At 34.2% G+C, this 19024-nt stretch overlaps 3 protein-coding genes across 5 annotated transcripts in view; 1 reads left to right on the plus strand and 2 right to left on the minus strand.

Annotated features, from left to right (window-relative positions):
* Nucleotides 1-19024, minus strand: part of LOC105193523 (histone-lysine N-methyltransferase 2D) — a 31759-nt gene that overhangs the window by 9177 nt on the left and 3558 nt on the right. The gene's annotated exons all lie outside the window — the stretch shown is intronic.
* Nucleotides 5936-16667, plus strand: LOC105193522 (patched domain-containing protein 3). Of its 3 annotated transcripts, XM_011157995.3 has the most exons (12): nt 5936-6432; nt 11681-11927; nt 12903-12973; nt 13058-13270; nt 13580-14157; nt 14319-14942; nt 15026-15156; nt 15228-15389; nt 15475-15745; nt 15999-16120; nt 16191-16359; nt 16446-16667. In XM_011157995.3, the coding sequence occupies exons 1-12, from the start codon at nt 6224-6226 to the stop codon at nt 16469-16471; spliced, it is 2823 nt and encodes a 940-aa protein (XP_011156297.3). In that variant the 5' UTR covers nt 5936-6223; the 3' UTR covers nt 16472-16667. The 3 variants fall into 3 exon arrangements, with proteins under 3 accessions (XP_011156297.3, XP_039307816.1, XP_039307817.1); XM_039451882.1 differs by lacking the exon at nt 5936-6432 and having other exon boundaries at nt 11688-11927; nt 13042-13270; XM_039451883.1 differs by lacking the exon at nt 5936-6432 and having other exon boundaries at nt 11704-11966; nt 13042-13270.
* Nucleotides 16391-18015, minus strand: LOC105193521. The gene is made up of 3 exons (XM_011157994.3): nt 17745-18015; nt 17086-17167; nt 16391-17010 (listed from the first exon to the last, which is right to left on the minus strand). The coding sequence occupies exons 1-3, from the start codon at nt 17811-17813 to the stop codon at nt 16676-16678; spliced, it is 486 nt and encodes a 161-aa protein (XP_011156296.2). The 5' UTR covers nt 17814-18015; the 3' UTR covers nt 16391-16675.

A 19024-nucleotide genomic window follows, 5' to 3' on the forward strand; every position in this document is an offset into this window, starting at 1 on the left:
TAATGTACCAGGTCGATAGAGTAAAGTCACCTATTATGAGCTTTTTTCTAAAAGCTTCTAGGCTTATTTAATTTATACCATTAACTCCTATTTTTATATCTAAATTATAGTAGGTATATTTAAATTTCACCGCCAAAAGTTAGCAACTAATAATAGTTATACTTTGTTGTATATAAAATTCTTTATCAAAATTGCCGATTTTGCAAATTCAAAAAAAGAATTCCTAATATGAAACACAACACAAAGATTTTTTTTATGTGAGATGGATCTTATCGATTTGGAACCGAACCTTACTAGGTTTAAATCAGAGATAGGTAATTTTTCGAATAAAGAATAATGAATAACGAATAAAATTTTATTTACAAATAAATAATTTTTTATTTGAATAAATAATTTTTTATTTGAATAAAAATTTATTCGTCCAATAAAAATATTTTCGAATAAAATTTTATTTATGATTATTGGATAATTTTTTATTGGAATAAAAATTTATTCGTCTATCTCGAATAAAATAATTTCGATAAATATTCGTTATTTTTTGAATAATTTTTTCTTTAAATAATTATTTAAATAAAATTTTATTCGTTATTCGTATTATTCGTTATTTGCATTATTCAATATTTGCATTTTTCTTTCTTTTATCATTATCTGCATGTTAATTTCTTTTTCCATTGTTACTGTTACATCCAGTAAAAAACTAAAAAAAAAAATATTTAAACTTTGTAATATCTCCACATTCTTACATCATTTTTATCGGTTTTATAAAACTGATTTGAAAAGTGCGAATAAATTTATAGAAACGCTACAAAAGTTTATTTTCACTTTTAATTTAGAGAAACATTTATGGCTATAATTATTAAAAACATAATAAAATAATTAATATAATAAAAAATAAATAAATAAAGTAGTAAAATAAATAAAAAAATTATTTAAATAATAAGTTAAATAATAAAATTAAATAGTAAATGAAATGATAAGATAAATAGAAAACAATAAATTGAATTGCTGATTCAAATAAAATTTTATTTACAAAATTTTATTTATAATTTTTATTTGTATTATGTAAATAACGGATAATAAATTAGATTTTATTTACAAATAATAAATAAATTTCTATTCAAATAAAATTTTTATTTACAAAATCTTTATTATAGCATTTTGGAAACCTCCTAAAGTTAGAATATGCAATAATAAATGGAGATTTTTGAGTATCTCATATTACGAGTTCCACGCTTTGAGGTTTCACGATCGCCAAATTTAATATTTATAATTAAGCAAATCATCACATCTCGTATTTTTCTATTAATACAACTTTACTCTATCGCTGTACGCAGAATTTATTAACAAATACTTGTTTATTTTATAATAAACAAGGTTTAAAGACTCATCTCAATAAATCTTGACATCTAATGTGAAAAAAATTTTTTTTCAACTGCATGCATGATCTAATAATAAATTGTCCACTAAACAGATTTCACTCCAAAAGTAATAATTAAGTTTACGATGGCACCAACCACATGCGTTTATTAATGTAGCAGAAACCTCGCTACCTCATATTATAGAACCTATACCATAATACCCTAATGATCGATTAAGTGTATCAGGTCGATGGACGTTTGAAAGCCAATCCGACAATGTCGAAAGGTAGCAGAAACAAATCGCTGAAGTTACCGTTCGTTAATCTTGCAACGTTCATCTGCAGCCTCGGCGCAGCGCGCCAAATCAAAATATAATCATTTGTTTTCCGACAACCCGATGAGATTTTCAAGTGACCGCAATGCGCATTTTAACGTCTATTCGCCCACCTAACGTCACGATTGACGCTACTGATCTGGCCGTGGCTTTAATTTCCTTGCTGATCACCGTTCCGAGGTTTGGAGTTCAGACGAGCGATCGTACTCGAGCGATAAGTCTATTTATGTGGAGCAGCTGCGGAGAATGTTCGAAATAACGTTACAAAACGCTATTTCGAACTTGAGAGTCGTGACCCCCGCGTTCAATCGTATGCCGCACTCAACTATACTACTATACATATATACCGTTTCATCGCCCCTTTCCATAAATACGTACAAGGAAGAGACGAAATAATAACACCTGGGAAACAAACTACTTATTTTATTACGATAATAAGAAGTTAGGTTCGTCATTTGTTAGTAACACAGATATCTTATCCTCGTTTGGAATAAAGTGCAATGCTATATAACGAATAAAGTCATATTAAATAGTTCCAGTACAATGTTCTTCCGATTTAACTCAGAAGAGTAGAGAGCAGAAGACCTTTCAGAAGATATTGAAGAAAAAAATTAATCAATCGACTCTGCGATACTGCTTACAATGTTACAACGTTCTTTAAGTCGGGCAGTTACATTCGTCGGGAAAAACGTTAAAATTTTGAAAAAAATTAGTGTGAAAAGGACAGTGTCGCTAAACTTTCGCAATTAATTGCATTGAGCGCGAAATTAGAAGCAAAAGTTCGACGTGTCTAACTCCAAGAAAATTAAAGATAAATCGTACGTGACGTTGAACCTAAAAAATAAATTTCAATCAAATTAGGCTGCACGGGATTCTTCATGAAACGGAGCAGGATTTTGTCAAGTCGGAAGGAAAATTCAACCGAAAGCTTTGATGCAACCGTGCAAGATTTGAATCGACATTGCGGGCAATCTCGATTCTCTCGTTAGTGACGAGAGAAAGCGCGATAGATACTCTCTATACTTGGCGAATGGAATCTTGATGTAGGAGCATATCGTCGATGATTAATCGCGGATGGGTCGCTCGGTGCGCTCGCACACGGGTGCATGTCAGGCTGTTACGTAATGTCATCGCGCGCGGCTTCTCCGGCTTATCCGTGTGATTTATCAATTGTTCGGAAGAACCGTAACGGCGTTGCGAACCCGGCATCGGCGATTATCTCGGCTGTGATTCTTCGATCTCGATGAAACTATCGGCCGATGGCGATTTCCGCTCGAATCACCTACTCTCTCGCACTTTCCACATTTGGAAAGTGCAAAGCAGTGAGCGTAGGTAGGAATTTTCTTGTTTTTTTCAGACAGAGGAGAGAATCGGAGCATCCGAAGCGAACTGACTTCTTCTCTATTATCTACGAGAGAATGTTATCTTAAGTCACGTAATTATAATGATTAATATACGTTTGCAGATTATTATACGCATACGTAATCAAACCGAACGATTGCGCGATACACGAGTTTTTGTCCAATTAAACGCAAATTGAAAACAATTTCTGTTCAACTATGTTTTCAAGTTCATCTGTATTCTCGTCATCTTCGCATGCACTAACAAACTGCTTATTAAGTTTCAATTACAGTACTCGAAAAGCGGAAAATAAGATAAAAGACTCTTCACATCGTAAACAATTCTCGTGGACTTGAACCCTGAAGACTCGTGGTGCTTTTTCGGTGCATGTGCACTTAACGAAAACAGCTCGCCGTTTATATTCCATGACGTGAATTTGCGATATATGATATTCTCATTACGTGCCAGAATTATCCTCCCGATAACTCGAGCGTTCAGATTCATCGCAATTAAGTTGTACGACAAACTCATCAAAGATATCAACAAGGTCGAAAATCTAAGGTCAGAGTCTTTTCGGAGATTAATCAAGTTTATCTTGTGTTAAAAAAAAAAATGATGGAATAGCGTGCAATCTCAGAGGCTGATTAAACTACAGAAAAGAAATATGCACAGTTGGAAAATTTATGTTAAAAACATACATTGAGAAAAAGTGTCAAATTGACTAAATTTCTTCAATTCAAGTATTTTCGTCATTACATTTTTGGATTTTTAAAAAAAAAAGCTGCGTTTTATTTTTTGTTTATGTTTTATATTACGTTTGATTTAATCTTGTAAATGTTTGTAAATTCATTAAAATCTACTTTCGACCAGTATAGCCATTCTTGTTATTTAAATGTGTTAATACACTTGCCGATCATGTTAGGATTTCATTCGTCAAGTATTAAGTTAGAGCTCATTCACACGCTACGGTATTTTAACCGAATCGATGCAAACGGACTTGTTCATTCAGACAATCGTCTGAACAAATATGAATGTTGTCTCTGTTCAGATAATCGTCTGAACAAATATCATAATGTGTGAACGTAGCTTTAAATATATAAAGTAGTGAAGGAATTTAATCGCAAATTGCAAAGTATAGTCAAGTTAACAACTTTTTTTCTTAGTATACATCGCACGTCTCAAATAAGTTACTTAAATTTTCGTGTTAATTTAACACAAGATAAATATGTCAGAAAATATAAATGTAAATATTATGTAAAAAATTAACACAAAACATGTAACATTTTGATACAATTTAGAAAGAGAATTCGAGTATATAATAGAATATTTCTTCGGTAAAATTAACATTTATAACACTTTGACAAATACATTTTATTCATATTGAAAAAAAAGTTATTAACTCGAATAAATTTTTCAACTTGATTAAATTTCTTTAGTTTAAATATTTGTCTTTTAAATTAAATATATATGTAGTTAAGTAAATATATAAATGCTTATTCAGGTTCAAGTATTTATGTATTTAAGTTAAATACATGAATACTTGAATTTAAAAAATTTAATCGAATTAACAATTTTCTTTCTCAGTGCATTTATCTAAGAATTTATATTTTAAATTACTTATAAATTATGTTATTTTAACACTAAGAAATGTTGAATATTATTTCAATACAAAATATTCAAATACTCGCATTGTGTTAAATTAACACTTAGATATATAAAAACTCAAAAATGTTAATAGAAATACAAAATATCTTCTACTCTGTGAAGGATGGAAATCTTCACTTTTTTATCATTCTTTATTAGTCTTTTTTTATTAAATTTTTTTATTATCTTATGCACTAGATATAACGTAAGCGTATAAGATGGAAAAATCTGTTTTATGTAGTGCCTCGTGCCAAGGTTGCGCACCTCCACTTCCGTGCATCTGAGCACCTGTGCCAATAGCTATCCGTTCAATCCGCGCGTTTGGTGACAAGTACGTTCGATCGGTACACGTACACCGGCCACGATGCTCGTCCGGTACATCCGCACCGAGCGCCGCACTCTCCGGTCAGCCAGAAATGTACACAATATCGGCGATACTACGTGTTGTCTTATCTTCACTATTAAGAAGCTGCAACTCGTAAACAGCCGTCATTGTACCTATGTATATCTTACATGTCGCATAATATTACGCCTTCTGTCACTTCCGTAATTGCACTTTTCATCATTTTAAGCGCGCAATTAGTCTGCCGCTGAGCGATAAACGACAATGGGGGAACTAGTCGATTACTTTTGGAGTCTGACGACATACGTGTGTCGATCGTGACGCGCCGCAAGCGGTTTAGCTGTGCACATTACGTGACGTAGCGATGTATGCGAGTGAGGTCACGCGGTGATCACGTTTACAGGATCATGAAGCTATACCTGGGAAAAGTTGGGAAAACGCGATCCAGTCGGATTCACGATCAGATCGATTCGACAGAGGTCCCCTCGCGCGCATTTAGGGAGTGCTCGTGATCTCTTTCCCTTCTTTGTTTAGAAATTGTGGCGTGTGGGATGCGCGCGCGAGTCTCGTCCGAGTGTACTCGCGGCGGGAAGGGAAAAAGCGCGAAAGCCGCGCCGGACATCCGAATATCTTTTCGAACCTTCCTTCCCATTACATAACGACTTCCCCGCGAAGATCGTGGGACGTTTCGCGCTCTATCGATCAACGACATTCGAAAGAGAGCGCGATAGTAGGCGCGTCGCTCGCTTAATGTACATAAATTACAGCGATAGGTCGGAAGCCGCGATAGCAACGTCTCGTTATTACGTGCGATATGAGTCAGGATGGTATCACCACAGCCGCCGCCGCCGCCGCCGCCGCCGCCACCGCCGCGCGGCGTACCGTCAGCGTCAGCGGCGCGCATCTGCATAGTGCACGTGTGCATACTCCGCGCGCGCGGAGTCACGACACGGATTCGGTGATACCGGCGCGAGAACGCGGCCGCGCAGATTCGCTCGCTCGCTCGCACGCACGCACGCTCGCTCACTCGGTCGGTTGGCCAGCCAGCCAGCCAGCCAGCCAGCCAGCCAGGCAGGGGCAGGCACCGCAGGCAGGCAGGCCAGTCAGTCGGTCGGTCGGTCGGCCAGGCAACAAAGAGTCTACTAGCCGCGGCCCGCGGAGCGTCAGTCAACAATCGAACACGCGGCAGCGAGCACCGTCGAAATGGAGATGCGTGTCGACGGCCGAACAATGACAACGACGACGACGGAGACAGCCGCCGAGTCCACGACCGCCGCCTCCGCCGCCGCCACCACCGCCGACGACGACGACGACAACGAGCGTCGACGAGGATCGATGATCGCCGTCACGTGGGGCCGCTGCAAAGAGCTGCTGCTTGACTTTCACTTCAACTCCGACCGGATATTCCACCGGTGAGTGCGCGCGGATCATCCACCCTTCCATTTCCTCTCTCTCTCTCTCTCTTTCTCTCTCCCCTTCTCTGCTGCTCGCCGCCACGCGCCGGAAGAGCCTGGATGCGCAATAGCGTTCGCCTCCCCTAACGCCGTTCGATGTTCGTTTCCATGCCGCTCCCGCGATTCCCAGTTCCCAGTTCCTAGCCACCGCCGCCGCCCGCGCCGTCGCCGCTATTGTTTATATCGTGTGCTCCGCGCGCACGTACGTTCTTCCTCTACTATTTGGCAAGCTCCGAACTTAGATGTCCGAGTTTAGCCGCCTATGCCTGTATACTCCTCCACTCCTGGTCGTGACGCATTTCGCTCTTTCCCGCTCCGAGTACGTTTGTCGGCGATCCTCGACCTGGCCGCGATGGTCGCGTCGAATCGGATCATCATATGCAAACGGATATCCGAAATTCGGCACAGAGCGCAACCGCCAGAGGAACGAGCTCGGAAGCTCGTTTCCGCTTGGATACACGCTCGTTACGCACACAGGTTCGGCCGCTTGCACTTGATCGTTGCACTTCCCGCGGTTAAAACGAAATTGCTGTATAATAAATCTCCACGAAAAGAAAGAATGAAAGGATCGCGTGTGTAAAGCGCAAGAAAATGAAAACGAGCGAGACAATAAGACAGTCCTTCAACGTGCATGTTTCTTCAGCCTTCTTTTCAGCTCAACTTTTTGCATCATTCATTTCTTTCCTCTCCAAGTAAAAAAAATAGAAGGGATGAACTCTGCGAGAAATTCAGCCGAAAAGTTTTTTTGCCTCAACATTTAACTGCACGCAGAAACCGAGATATTTGCATGACGATATTCGACATTACTGTAGATATTAAAAATCCAAGAATTCTAATCGAAGACTTTGTTAAAAAGAGGGGTCATTCGAGAACAGATCGGGGTGATCGAGACTCGTATGAATACCAAATGACGAAGCTTCGCTCGTTGTCAGACAGATGGGTCAGCTTGATATGAGCCTTCAATATTTCATGTATTACAGCTCTACAACTATAATGCGGATAAGAAAACTCGAGTCCTGCGATTTATGCAACAACTCATTTTACAATACACGATTTTACGTTATATCTTGCTATTTTTATGATTGGAATCTAGCCTTGTGCAAGTTAACTCAATGTCAGAGCGATAAATTTGCGTATATATCATTCATAATCCCGAATTAATGTGCTGAAACACGAAAATAGTTAGCCAGGTGTTTTTTAAACTTCACACAGTGTTGAAAAAGTAAAATGTCACAGCAAAATTTGTTTACTGTTTCAAAACTGTTTACTGATTCTATTTTCTTTATTCCTTAATTCCAGGAGATCCAATTTGTATCCAATTTACAAACCAAGTTCTGGCTCATATATTCTTACTTATTGTTAGTATCGATTTGTTGAAACTAGCTGGGACGTAGAAACACCCTAGATGAATGTTTACGTTACAAAATTATAATGAGTTTATGAATCGAAATAATGAGTTTCATATTAAATAATAATATAAGTTTGAACGAGATTTGAGTTACAAAAATATTCACATGCTGTTAACATTTTTATGTTTGTACAAGAAATTCATGTTGTGTTTCTATGAATGTTTACTTTTATTTTTATTAAAAATACCTCATATAATTTTTTAATTACATAATATGATAAACCAATATAGTAAAAACAAAATATTTCTGATAATTCTGCGAGAGCAAATGCAATATAAATAACTTTATAACTTTATAATTGAGATAGTCGATTTAACCTTCATTGCTGTAAAATGGATGTTGCATCTAAAAAAAAATTCTAGTTATAAAGTAAAATTTCCTGTAATCCCATATTCTAAGCGAAAACTTTCACTCTTAGAAAGTATATTCTTCTTCTAATAAAATGGACTATTTACGAAAAATGTGTCGTATATTATTCTAATAATTTTTCTCTTCTTTTAAAAGGACTATGTTTACTTCAATCAAAATGCCTTTTTATACGAAACAGAAATAACGAGACAAATAATGTGTCTCACTGCGTATATTATACCTAGTTTATACTAAGCACTTTGATACGCATACGAAGTGCCGTATCAGTACCAAATTGCTTAATCCTCGTTTATTCCAAGCGTATCAAGTAATTTGGTACTGATATAGTATCAACACTAATATAATAATTGATATAGTAGTTAGTACGCGTATCACAGTGCTCGGTGCTATGATAAGCAAGATATATGATGGGTAAGAAGATAGGTGCAGTAACTACTCTTTGTGAAGTAGACCAAAGGAAGAAAAGGAAAAAAATTGTTCAGATTTGGTGTTATTTCTGCCAGTTGCAATTTATATTAAAAACAAGATTTGTACTGTTGATGCAAAACGAAAATTATTCCAACTATAAAAATATCTGGTGGTTAGACTATTTTTCTCTTAGTTTCAAAGGATTCCTCTTGAGGCTATACATATATAAGAATAAAATTTTCTAAAATTTAGAAAATTTAGTTAATACAAAAATCTTTTTAAGTCTATGTATTTCGTTTGTTTTGTTCTAACAATTTTTTTTACGAATCTTCGAATATCCCAACAAAAACCTGCAGTGCAGCGTAATAAAAGTGTTTTATTAACCGATTTCATTTTTTAAAAAATACAGTTATAATAAATAGTTTAGTGTTTCTTCCGTTTGTTTCAATATTTTCTTGGTTTCTCCTTTCTTTTTTCAGATAATATCGATTAAATCTATATACGTAATGCCCTTATAATAGATATTAATAAATTATAGAACAATCAATAATATATGTAGTTAGTAACAATGACTTTTAACTGGGGTGTAAAATCGCACCTTACAGGTGATCGTTTACGCGAAGAAATGTGGAGTGACTATTCCCGCGGGTTAAAGTACAAATTTACACGTTATAATAATGTTACGATTGCTAATATTTATTCTCAATATTTACGTTCTTATATTTCTGCTTTCCATTTACAATGGGTCAACGAAGAATAAAGACGACATAGATTAGACTGGTCGAAGGAAAATGCCTTCGACCTTCAAGAGTTCAAGGTCGCGCTCATATTTTCTCCAAAGGCCTTCTTCCAACAGCCTTTGTTAATTACCATAATCTTTAATCACACGTGACTCGTTATTGGACTCTTTCTTTATCTTGCACTCCCCCTTTTCCCTTCTTCTCTCTTTAGAACAAATACGACAGGTGCGCGAATCTTTATTAATCTTTCGATGGATACGCTTCGTCTGACAACGCAATGGTATACAATCCTCGCGATGTTACATAGATTAGTGTGAGTCAGAAGTGAATATAAAGGGGTTGTTTTAATACGCGATAAAACGGAGGAAAACGTGATCTTTTAATTTCGTACGAAATCTACGCACGCATAATTATACGCTATTATCAAAAATAAACACAAACATTGCGAGAGATAGCTTCTCCGAGATAAGCGTACACGGCCACTAGTCTTACACTCCGGTTACCCGTTGTAAACAGAAAAAGAAGAAGAAAGTATGCGATAAGAGGGTATGCGTCCAGTACATAATTTGCTGAAAATGCAAAATATTAATTAACAATTGCATTTTAATACGCGACGTGCATGTTTATTTTAAAGAAGCATGCTATCTCGCATTAGCCACTTATCGAGCTCTAAGACAATCCCAGAATTCTCTTATCCTTATCATTATTGATTTGCCATTCAAAGAAAGTCAGAGGGACAAGGAAAAGAGGGTCCAAGTATTCGTCGAGGTATTTGTCTTGAAAAAAATGTGATCGTATTTTTCGTACGATTCGCGATAATCCTTATCACGTATCTCGAAATGCATTTGACGCTACCTCATTAAAAGAAAAAAAAAAAAAATTGTTTCAAACCGAAATACCGCGTCCGGTTGTATTACAATTATACGTGATTGTCGAGGCTCGAATGGCTCATCCTCCTTAAGTCTATTTCTCGACTCACACAACTCGAGATAATCATTCCCAAACGGGAGAAGTAGATGACGAAATCTCGTCGCGTATAGTACGGGTTTCAGCCAATTTTCGCGTTCACAAAGTCGCAGTGAGTTCGCACGACATACCGATATATCATTATCAATCGAGCGCATTTCACGAGAATGTTACGAAAATAGATTTTCGCTCAAGCAACTCGTTTTGTGCAAAACACGGCTTCAGCAAATTCTTTCAAACTCTCTTTCGGAACTTTTGAAATTTAAAGAGAGATAACGTTGCTAAAAAAAAAAATCGACTTTTCAATTAAAAACAGCTAAAAATCATGTTTATATGTAATTATTAAATGTATGAGAAGAAATTGAATAGAAATTATAAATAATGTTAAAAATTTGGCAAATATTTTTAAATAAAGTTACTTTATGAAGTTTTGTATTAATTAATTATATAAAAAATCATATTATATTCGATATAAGATTTCTTAGAGTTTAATTGCGCATTCTCAGAAGTATCTTTGAAATAGCATGTCTAAGAATGTCAAAGATCTCACATATGTATATAAAGCAACGCAAAACAATCTAAAGAGTTTTATTCATTCGTGCAACGATGCATATTTGCCGTATCTCTAATTAACGATTAATTAATGGCTTAATTGGCCTAGATGATAGCGGGCTTGGTAAAGAAGAAGTTACGTTTCATGTCGACAGGGAACTATTTGCGTGTAATCCTAAGTCACCTTGCATTTAATTAAGAAAAACTCCGCTTCAAAATCTTGAGCTTTTATAATTCGAGAACAACATGTATCGTTATGCATTCTTACGTATAACAAATTAAACAAAAAATCAAATTACAAAAATCAGCAGATAGCAAATATTTTATTTCAAGTAGGAAAAAAAGTGAAAAATATTATCGATTAAAAATCAAATTACGTAAGATCGGCAAACCTGATGATGTGTCTGCATGTTGTTTTCACATCTTACGTAATTTAGAGATTATTGCTCCCGGCGTTAGTCGGCTTATCGATCACTATTGTTCATCGATCATATTGGTCAAAAATAAATTTATATAATTTGATGTGTAAAGTGTCTGGCAGTCGTTGCCAGTTTGTAAGCATTTTTCGAATACGGAATGAATGCTTCGCCAAGTGCATTTTTATTTATTTGTTTATTCTCTCTTGTGTGTTACAAATGTACATACACACGTGTACATTTTTTATTTTTAACTTTTACGATTGTCCACTTTTTATGAGTGCTATACATTTATTTTTTATGTAATTGTCTTTTATCTTTTTTTTTATTTTTGCATACATTTCAGGATTGGACTTAATATAGCCACAAGACCATTGGTTTGGCTAATAATTTCCTTGTGCCTAAATCTCATCTGTGGTCTCGGATTATTACTTTGGAAGGAGGAGATTGATGAAGTAGAGCTCTATATGCCAATTGGATCTGTATTTCGCAAGGACGCTGAATGGGTGAAGGAGTACTTCCGAGACGATCTCAGGCACGAAAGTGTCATCGTCACTGCCCCTAACGTGTTGGATCCCGAAGTGCTGCGATCGGTACATAGGCGATCATGAATTATACGAGTATCAGCGAAGGTTCTTTTCCACATTAATGCACACTTCTTTTTGCGATAGTTAAATTAATTGTTGTTACATTCACTTGAAACTGTCGCAATAAAACTTTCTTATTACATTTTAACAGGGTGTTTATTACCGAGAAAACTTGAAGTTTTCTTTTTTATCCTTGAAAATTATGGATTTTCATGGAATTTTATTGGAATTCAGGAAAATTTTTGGAATTTTATTTTTAAATTCTATCTCTCTTTTTTGACAAAATTGTTTAACTTTTTTTTTAATTTTTGACAAAATACAAAAGGTCGACGATCGATTAGTAATAAACAAAGCATAATATCTATATTCGCGTACATTCTCGTGTGATTCGCAAGTTTTTATTTTTAAAAATCAATAAAAATTGGAGGCAATACATTGTCTTAAATTGGTGTTGTGTGTGATCATATTTCGAATAATGTATTTCTGATTAGATTTGTATATTGCAGACAAATTATTATGTATCATTTAATTCATATTATTTCTTTCTTATAGATTTAATATTAAAAAAACTCAAGTGACTTTTTTTTATTATATAATTAAGAAACATTAAAAGATATAATAAAATAAATTTATTTGAAAACATTAAAAATTCCATAATCTCGTCTAGAATTTTGAATAAAATTCTTAGATAAACCGGAAATTTTCAGGGAATTCTTTTATAAAATTTGAGTAAACATCCTGTTTAAGATACTCTTAAGATAACGATCGATGATCATCAAATCAGTATATTCGCATGAACTTTTTCTTTTAAATTAGACTAGTTACATACGTTAGATTAAGACCTTTCTAATTAATATTAATTACTCAATTATCAATTTTGTAATATTCATTTTAAAGTTAATTAATTTCATTTAATTAAAGAATGCGTTACGAATCATTTTTTAATTGCATTATAAAGTTTGATTGTATACTTAATTGTAGATCAGAGATATCGAAAAAGATGTGAAAAATATAATAGTACATAATAACACTTGGGAAGATGTGTGTGCTGGGTAAGTATCTTCTTTAGGTAAAAGTATGATTAGTTTGTATGAATTTATATTATAAAATATTTGCATAGAATATTCGTATTACAGATATTTTACATGGTTCCAAGAAGATGATAAATGGGAAACCATGAATAAAACTGAGTTTCCTGAAGAATATCTGCCTATTATAAACAGTACCATGACAAAGGAACCCTGCATCCATAAATCGTTCCTAAAGATATGGCAGAAGAAGAGTAGGAATATCGATAAATTGACAAAGAGTAGGATATTGAAGGATGTCACCATGACTCTACAAAATAAGTAAGCTGCAGAAATTTTGCATCACAAAATCGATGAAATCAATCGCTCAAACTCTTGAGTAAAATATAAAAGCAAATTACAGATTATAGCAAATTGATGTGTTTTGATTTACATGAAAAAGTTTTTTTTTTATTTTTGAATAAAATACTTTTGTTTTATAAAAATTTAATTTTGCGCAGTTATACTTCTTTAACGTTGATTTATACTTATGCTTGCTTTATCGTTTATTATTTTTTGATTCTATGAAATAGACATAAATATAATGTTCCTTTTTGTATATGTCTTTACATGTTGATTCGCTCTATGTAGGAATACCAAGAATATATTATCTGACATTGCACCGTTGCTGGGCGGTGTCGAATACGACCAGAACGGGAATGTAAAAAGCGCGAGCGCGACGATTCTATACTGGTTGTTGAAGAAGTCCAATCCACATTCACCAGATTGGGAAATCGAATTTATCGAGAGGGTACTGCACTCAAATCGTACCCTACCACCAGGCATGGAGATCTATGCGACGACGCTACGCAGTTATCAGGATATGCTGCACGAAGTGATCAACAGCAATATGACTGTGTTATTCTGTGGCATGTCATTAATTACAATTTATGTGATTGTGATGATTGGCCGATGTAATGTGATACAGCAACGGATATATCTATCCCTCATGGGTATCTCCGTGGTTGGTCAGGCTCTCTTGTCGTCTTATGGATTGTGCTTTTACATGGGATTTTTCTATGGCCCAGTGCATCCGATCCTACCATTTCTGTTACTTGGTATCGGCGTCGACGATATGTTTATCATCATGCAAAGTCTCGAAAATATATCGGAGATAGACAAATCCTTAGACATTCCCGCCCGTATAGCCAAGTCCCTTCAAATCTCAGGTACGATGAAATCTTAAGTTCTCAATATAATTTACGCTATAATGCTTATCATTCATAAATGTATTTTGAATATATTTTCGTAATTTATTTCGGAAATATAAATGGACTAAAAATAATAAAAGTTTATAACATTTCGATTAATATTTTGTTTATCTGCATAGGTATGTCAATCACCGTAACATCGTTCACCAATATGGTGGCCTTCGCTATCGGCATGACGACGGTGATGCCGTTTCTAAAATCTTTCTGTATATTCGCCGCAATGGGTATACTTTTTCTCTACATCTATGAGATTACATTCTTTGTCAGCTGCCTGGTATACGACGAGAGGCGATTGGCGGCAAGAAGGGAGGGTTGCTGTTGTCAGCCACGACCCAATTGGCGACCAAACGAGTGTAGCAAGCAAAACTTTCAGCGTCTCATTTTTGAGAAATATGTCGGGCCTTGTGTGATGAGAACGTCAATGAAGACGATCATCTTGCTAGCCACTGCTCTTCTACTAGGCGTTAACATATGGGGAATATTTCACTTAAACCAGAACTTTGATCCACTCGTCTATTTAAATCAGGAATCTTACCCCATACGATTTAACAACAAGTTGAAAGAATATTTTCCAAAGTACGGCAAGAATGTTAACATATACCTGACGGGAGTGGATTATTATGAGGATCGCCATGCACTGTCCCAGCTGGTGGACAATCTCAAACAAAATCCATACATCAACAATCGTACTTTGGACCCGTGGTTCGCGGCATATCAGGAATGGTTGAACACTACTGGCAAAGGTAATGTTCAAATGGATTATTCAAATGGAGTATACATTTCCTAAATATAGAATTTATTAATTTAACATTATATCGTTTGCTAGTGCATTATATCGACGATAAAGACGAATATTATAACACACTTACGGAATTTCTCCTGTTCACGATAAAGGGCCAAGCGTACATTCAGAATATGAAATTCAATAAGTTGCCATTTAATGACTATAATATCACAGTACGTTAAAAAGAATGATACATTTTATCTATAAATACGAAAAGTGGAATTCTTATGAGAAATGTTTTCAGACGTCGCAGATTCCAGTGCAACACATTCCCATAAGCACATCATCCGATCAAATAAAGGCTATGCAATCTATTAGGGATGTCGTAAAATCGGTGAATTTTACTCAGGGATGCGATCATATCGCTATTTATTCGTTGGATTACATAGCATGGGCGTCAAACAAGGTGAAATTCTTCTCTTTAAAATTGTTTGAAGTGTATCAATCGTTTAATGTACGTAATGTACGTAATCGATTAATTGGTTTTGCAGATCATCGGCGAAGAATTAATCAGAAACTTGAGTTTGGAAATAATGGCGGTAGGAATAGTAACACTGGTGCTACTTAGAAATCTACTCGCATCGTTTTGGGTAATGTGCTGCGTGCTGTTCACGCTCATCGATCTTCTAGGCTCGATGTACTTTCTGGGACTAACTATAGAAATATCATCAACCATTATGATCCTATTGTGCGCCGGACTAGCAGTTGATTACGCTGCTCATGTGGGATTGGAATTCATTCGCTCGAGTGGCAATAAAAATGGTTGTTAGCAAATAATATTATAAAATTGCAATTTTAAAAAATTTATATATTTGAAGCAATTAGATAATAATATTAATTTAAAGCTTAATGTTAAACAAATTATTATCTAGATTTTTAAATAATATAGTTTGAATAAAAATGCAAATTTCTACATTATAATACATTTTAACATTTCTTGTGTAAAAAATTCTAATTTTTCAATAATGCATAGTCTTAATATACTGTTATAATTCTCATTTTATTGCACTTTCAGAACGAGCATTAATGACGTTTAATGTGATTGGACCGGCTGTGTTTAATGGTGGCCTGAGTACATTTCTTGCCTTTGTTCTGTTAAGTTTCAGTCAGGCTTACGTTTTTATCACTTTTTTCAAGGTATGGATATAACGCTATGAAAAATGTAATCATCAAAGATATGAAAGTGATATATATCATATCGTTTCAGTTGTTCACGTCCGTAGTAATATTTGGTTTGTTTCACGGATTGCTATTTCTGCCAGTAATACTGAGCCTAGCAGGACCTGGTGAGAGAAAGCAAGATAGCCCAAAAAAGAGTCAAGCAATGCAATATCATAATGGTTATTATACCGTCCGTCTATCCCAAAATGGGAAAGGTAGCCTCTTTGAAATTTCAATATTACAAAATTCAATTTTTCAAGATGAATGAAAACAGATTCAATTTTTTATTTTTTTCCTACAGATACAGAAGACACACTTGCTAAATGACGTTTAGCAATGCTTCAAAAGGCTGCTTAGGTAAATATACTTTTGTAGATAATTATAGTGCTGAAATTTGTATGATTGTGGAACGAATGCGCGCATATCACATATGCGCCTGTCTATTTCTCATATTACGTCTTTCCATTCTTTTATATATACATAACAAAATTGGTGAATAAAAATATCTTTCATATAAAAGAAACTTGGAAATTATTTGCTTCGCCTACTTGTGACCACTGTCCACCCATCTTCCTCCTGCTCGTTCTTATCTACATCCATATCTTCAACCAAGTTCTTGAGCTCGTGCTTCGCTGACTGAGAATGAGTTTGTCGAGTGGGTTGTTCCAAGTTCAACCATGACTGTAACGGTGGTAATTTTTCAAATTCCGTTTTTGCTGTAGACTCGTTGCCTTCCATACAATATCGATGAAACCTTAATAATTCCTCTGCTATTTGTATACTACTGTCATCTTGTACTTCTGTATTAAACTGATCATCCATATAATCATCTAGTTCAGCCGCAATTTGGCTGCTAACCAATCCCTCTAGAAAAATACAAAAATTAATTCAATACAATGTTCTCAATAAAATGTATACTTAAAAAAAATAGTGAAAATAACCATTCATATATAATACATCCGTTATGTATGAACAAAATTCCTTTGCACTTTCTACTGGACCCATATCATGTTCCACTGCCAACTAAAAAATGAATACATTTTATTATACAAACTTTTTTTTTAATTTAATCTTCTGTACAGATAATTGAGATTATTTGAACCAGCGTATTTGTCTTTGAAAAACTAAAAGAATCATAATTATAAAATTTATATACATGTATATTTAAAAAAAAAGACTATACAAATATTTTTAGAGATATTAAAATATATGTAAGTCATGAAAAAATTGTTTTACTTGCAAAAATAATGAAAAATGAATTCAAGCACAAACGACTTTATATAGAGAAAAGGTCTCGAAAAAGAATATATGTATAAAAGATTAGCAATAATATTAGATTGAGGAAAAAGAAATTCATCATTTTTACCTTTATTATAAATATATAAATAATGGATTTCTTTTTCCTCAACCTAATATATACTCCTATATTTTAAATAAGGTTTGTGTTTTTATTGTACCTTGTTCCATATAGAGTAAAAAATATAAAGCACATGTATACTTGAAAATTGATAAAAAAGAAAGACTTATATTAATATTTTGTGACACGAAAGATGTTTGCTTTAAAACATTTAATGTGAAATAAGAGATTGCAAGCACTTACCTTTAGTGCTGTCCAGTTACTGAATATACGTTGTGTAACTGTTTGAAAAAATGGCATAGTATGCTCCATTTTTAGGTTAAATGACAGTGCTTAACATCTGACTTCTTTTTTCTTCGAATATACAACTCAGAATAAATTCATTCGGTACCGTAACCTGCCGTAACCGCTTACATTCGATAGACACTAACTATGCTCTTTAAACTGATGTTACTACTACAGGCAACTTCGTTTGCAGTGATCGCCATATTTGAAAGTCACTACCGCGTAAGTTTAAAATTTTACCTGTATGTAAAAATAGAATTCTCTCTGAAAGTGTGAACGCATTTTAGATAAAATCTGTTCACTAGTGTCTCAAAATATGCACACACATGATACAAAAAATAACGGGCAACACGTTATACTCACGATCTTCAATTCTGCCTGGCGAAAATTTTTTTTTAGAAATTCTTTGTATAATTTTTCTAAATTTCTGTACAAATTTCAGAATTTTTCAAAAATTCTGTATAATTTTTTTATAATATTCTAGAAAATTTCTCAGATTTTATTTGATACGAATTGAAACAATTAAATATGAATGAATTTTTTTACAATATATGAATTCTGAAGTATTCTAAGATTTCTAAAATCTAAAATTTTATCATTTCTAAAGAAAACTTATCTGGAGAATAAGTTTAAGGTATTATTTTTTCAGAAATCTTTATAAATTTAAAATATGAAAAATTCTGAAAAAAATTATAAGATATTACGAAAATTTTTTCCAGAATATCTCAACATCACAAATAATTTCCTATGAGAAAAATTAAAAAACAAAATATTGTTATAGCTTCGAAATATTTAACGTTATCGTTCAAGTTTAATTATCCATAATGATATACGATAGCTGAACAAAAAGAATTGTAATTTTGTAGCAATAGACATTATAGCATTTTATAAGTATGCATACTTTTATAAAGCATCTACATAATAAAAAATCATGAATTTAATATATTATTAAAATATTTATGTTAATCAAACCATATTCGATTATTCTCCTCATATATTCAATTGTGATTGGTCAATTTCTTCTGATCTTGCGACTTAGGCCCGATTTTTCATTATCCGGTTAACTTGTGGTTAAATTAACCTGATGTTTTATCCAATGAGCTTCACTCATGATGATGCCATAAGTGAAGCTCATTGGTTGAAACATCAGGTTAAGTTTAACTACAAGTTAACCAGATAATGAAAAACCGGGCCTTACAGTCTCTTGGGCCGGTATTCACAGTCGATTTTTATTTCAA

This window comes from Solenopsis invicta, chromosome 7 (genome assembly GCF_016802725.1).
Source record: "Solenopsis invicta isolate M01_SB chromosome 7, UNIL_Sinv_3.0, whole genome shotgun sequence".
In the NCBI taxonomy this organism is placed as follows: Eukaryota; Metazoa; Arthropoda; class Insecta; order Hymenoptera; family Formicidae; genus Solenopsis; species Solenopsis invicta.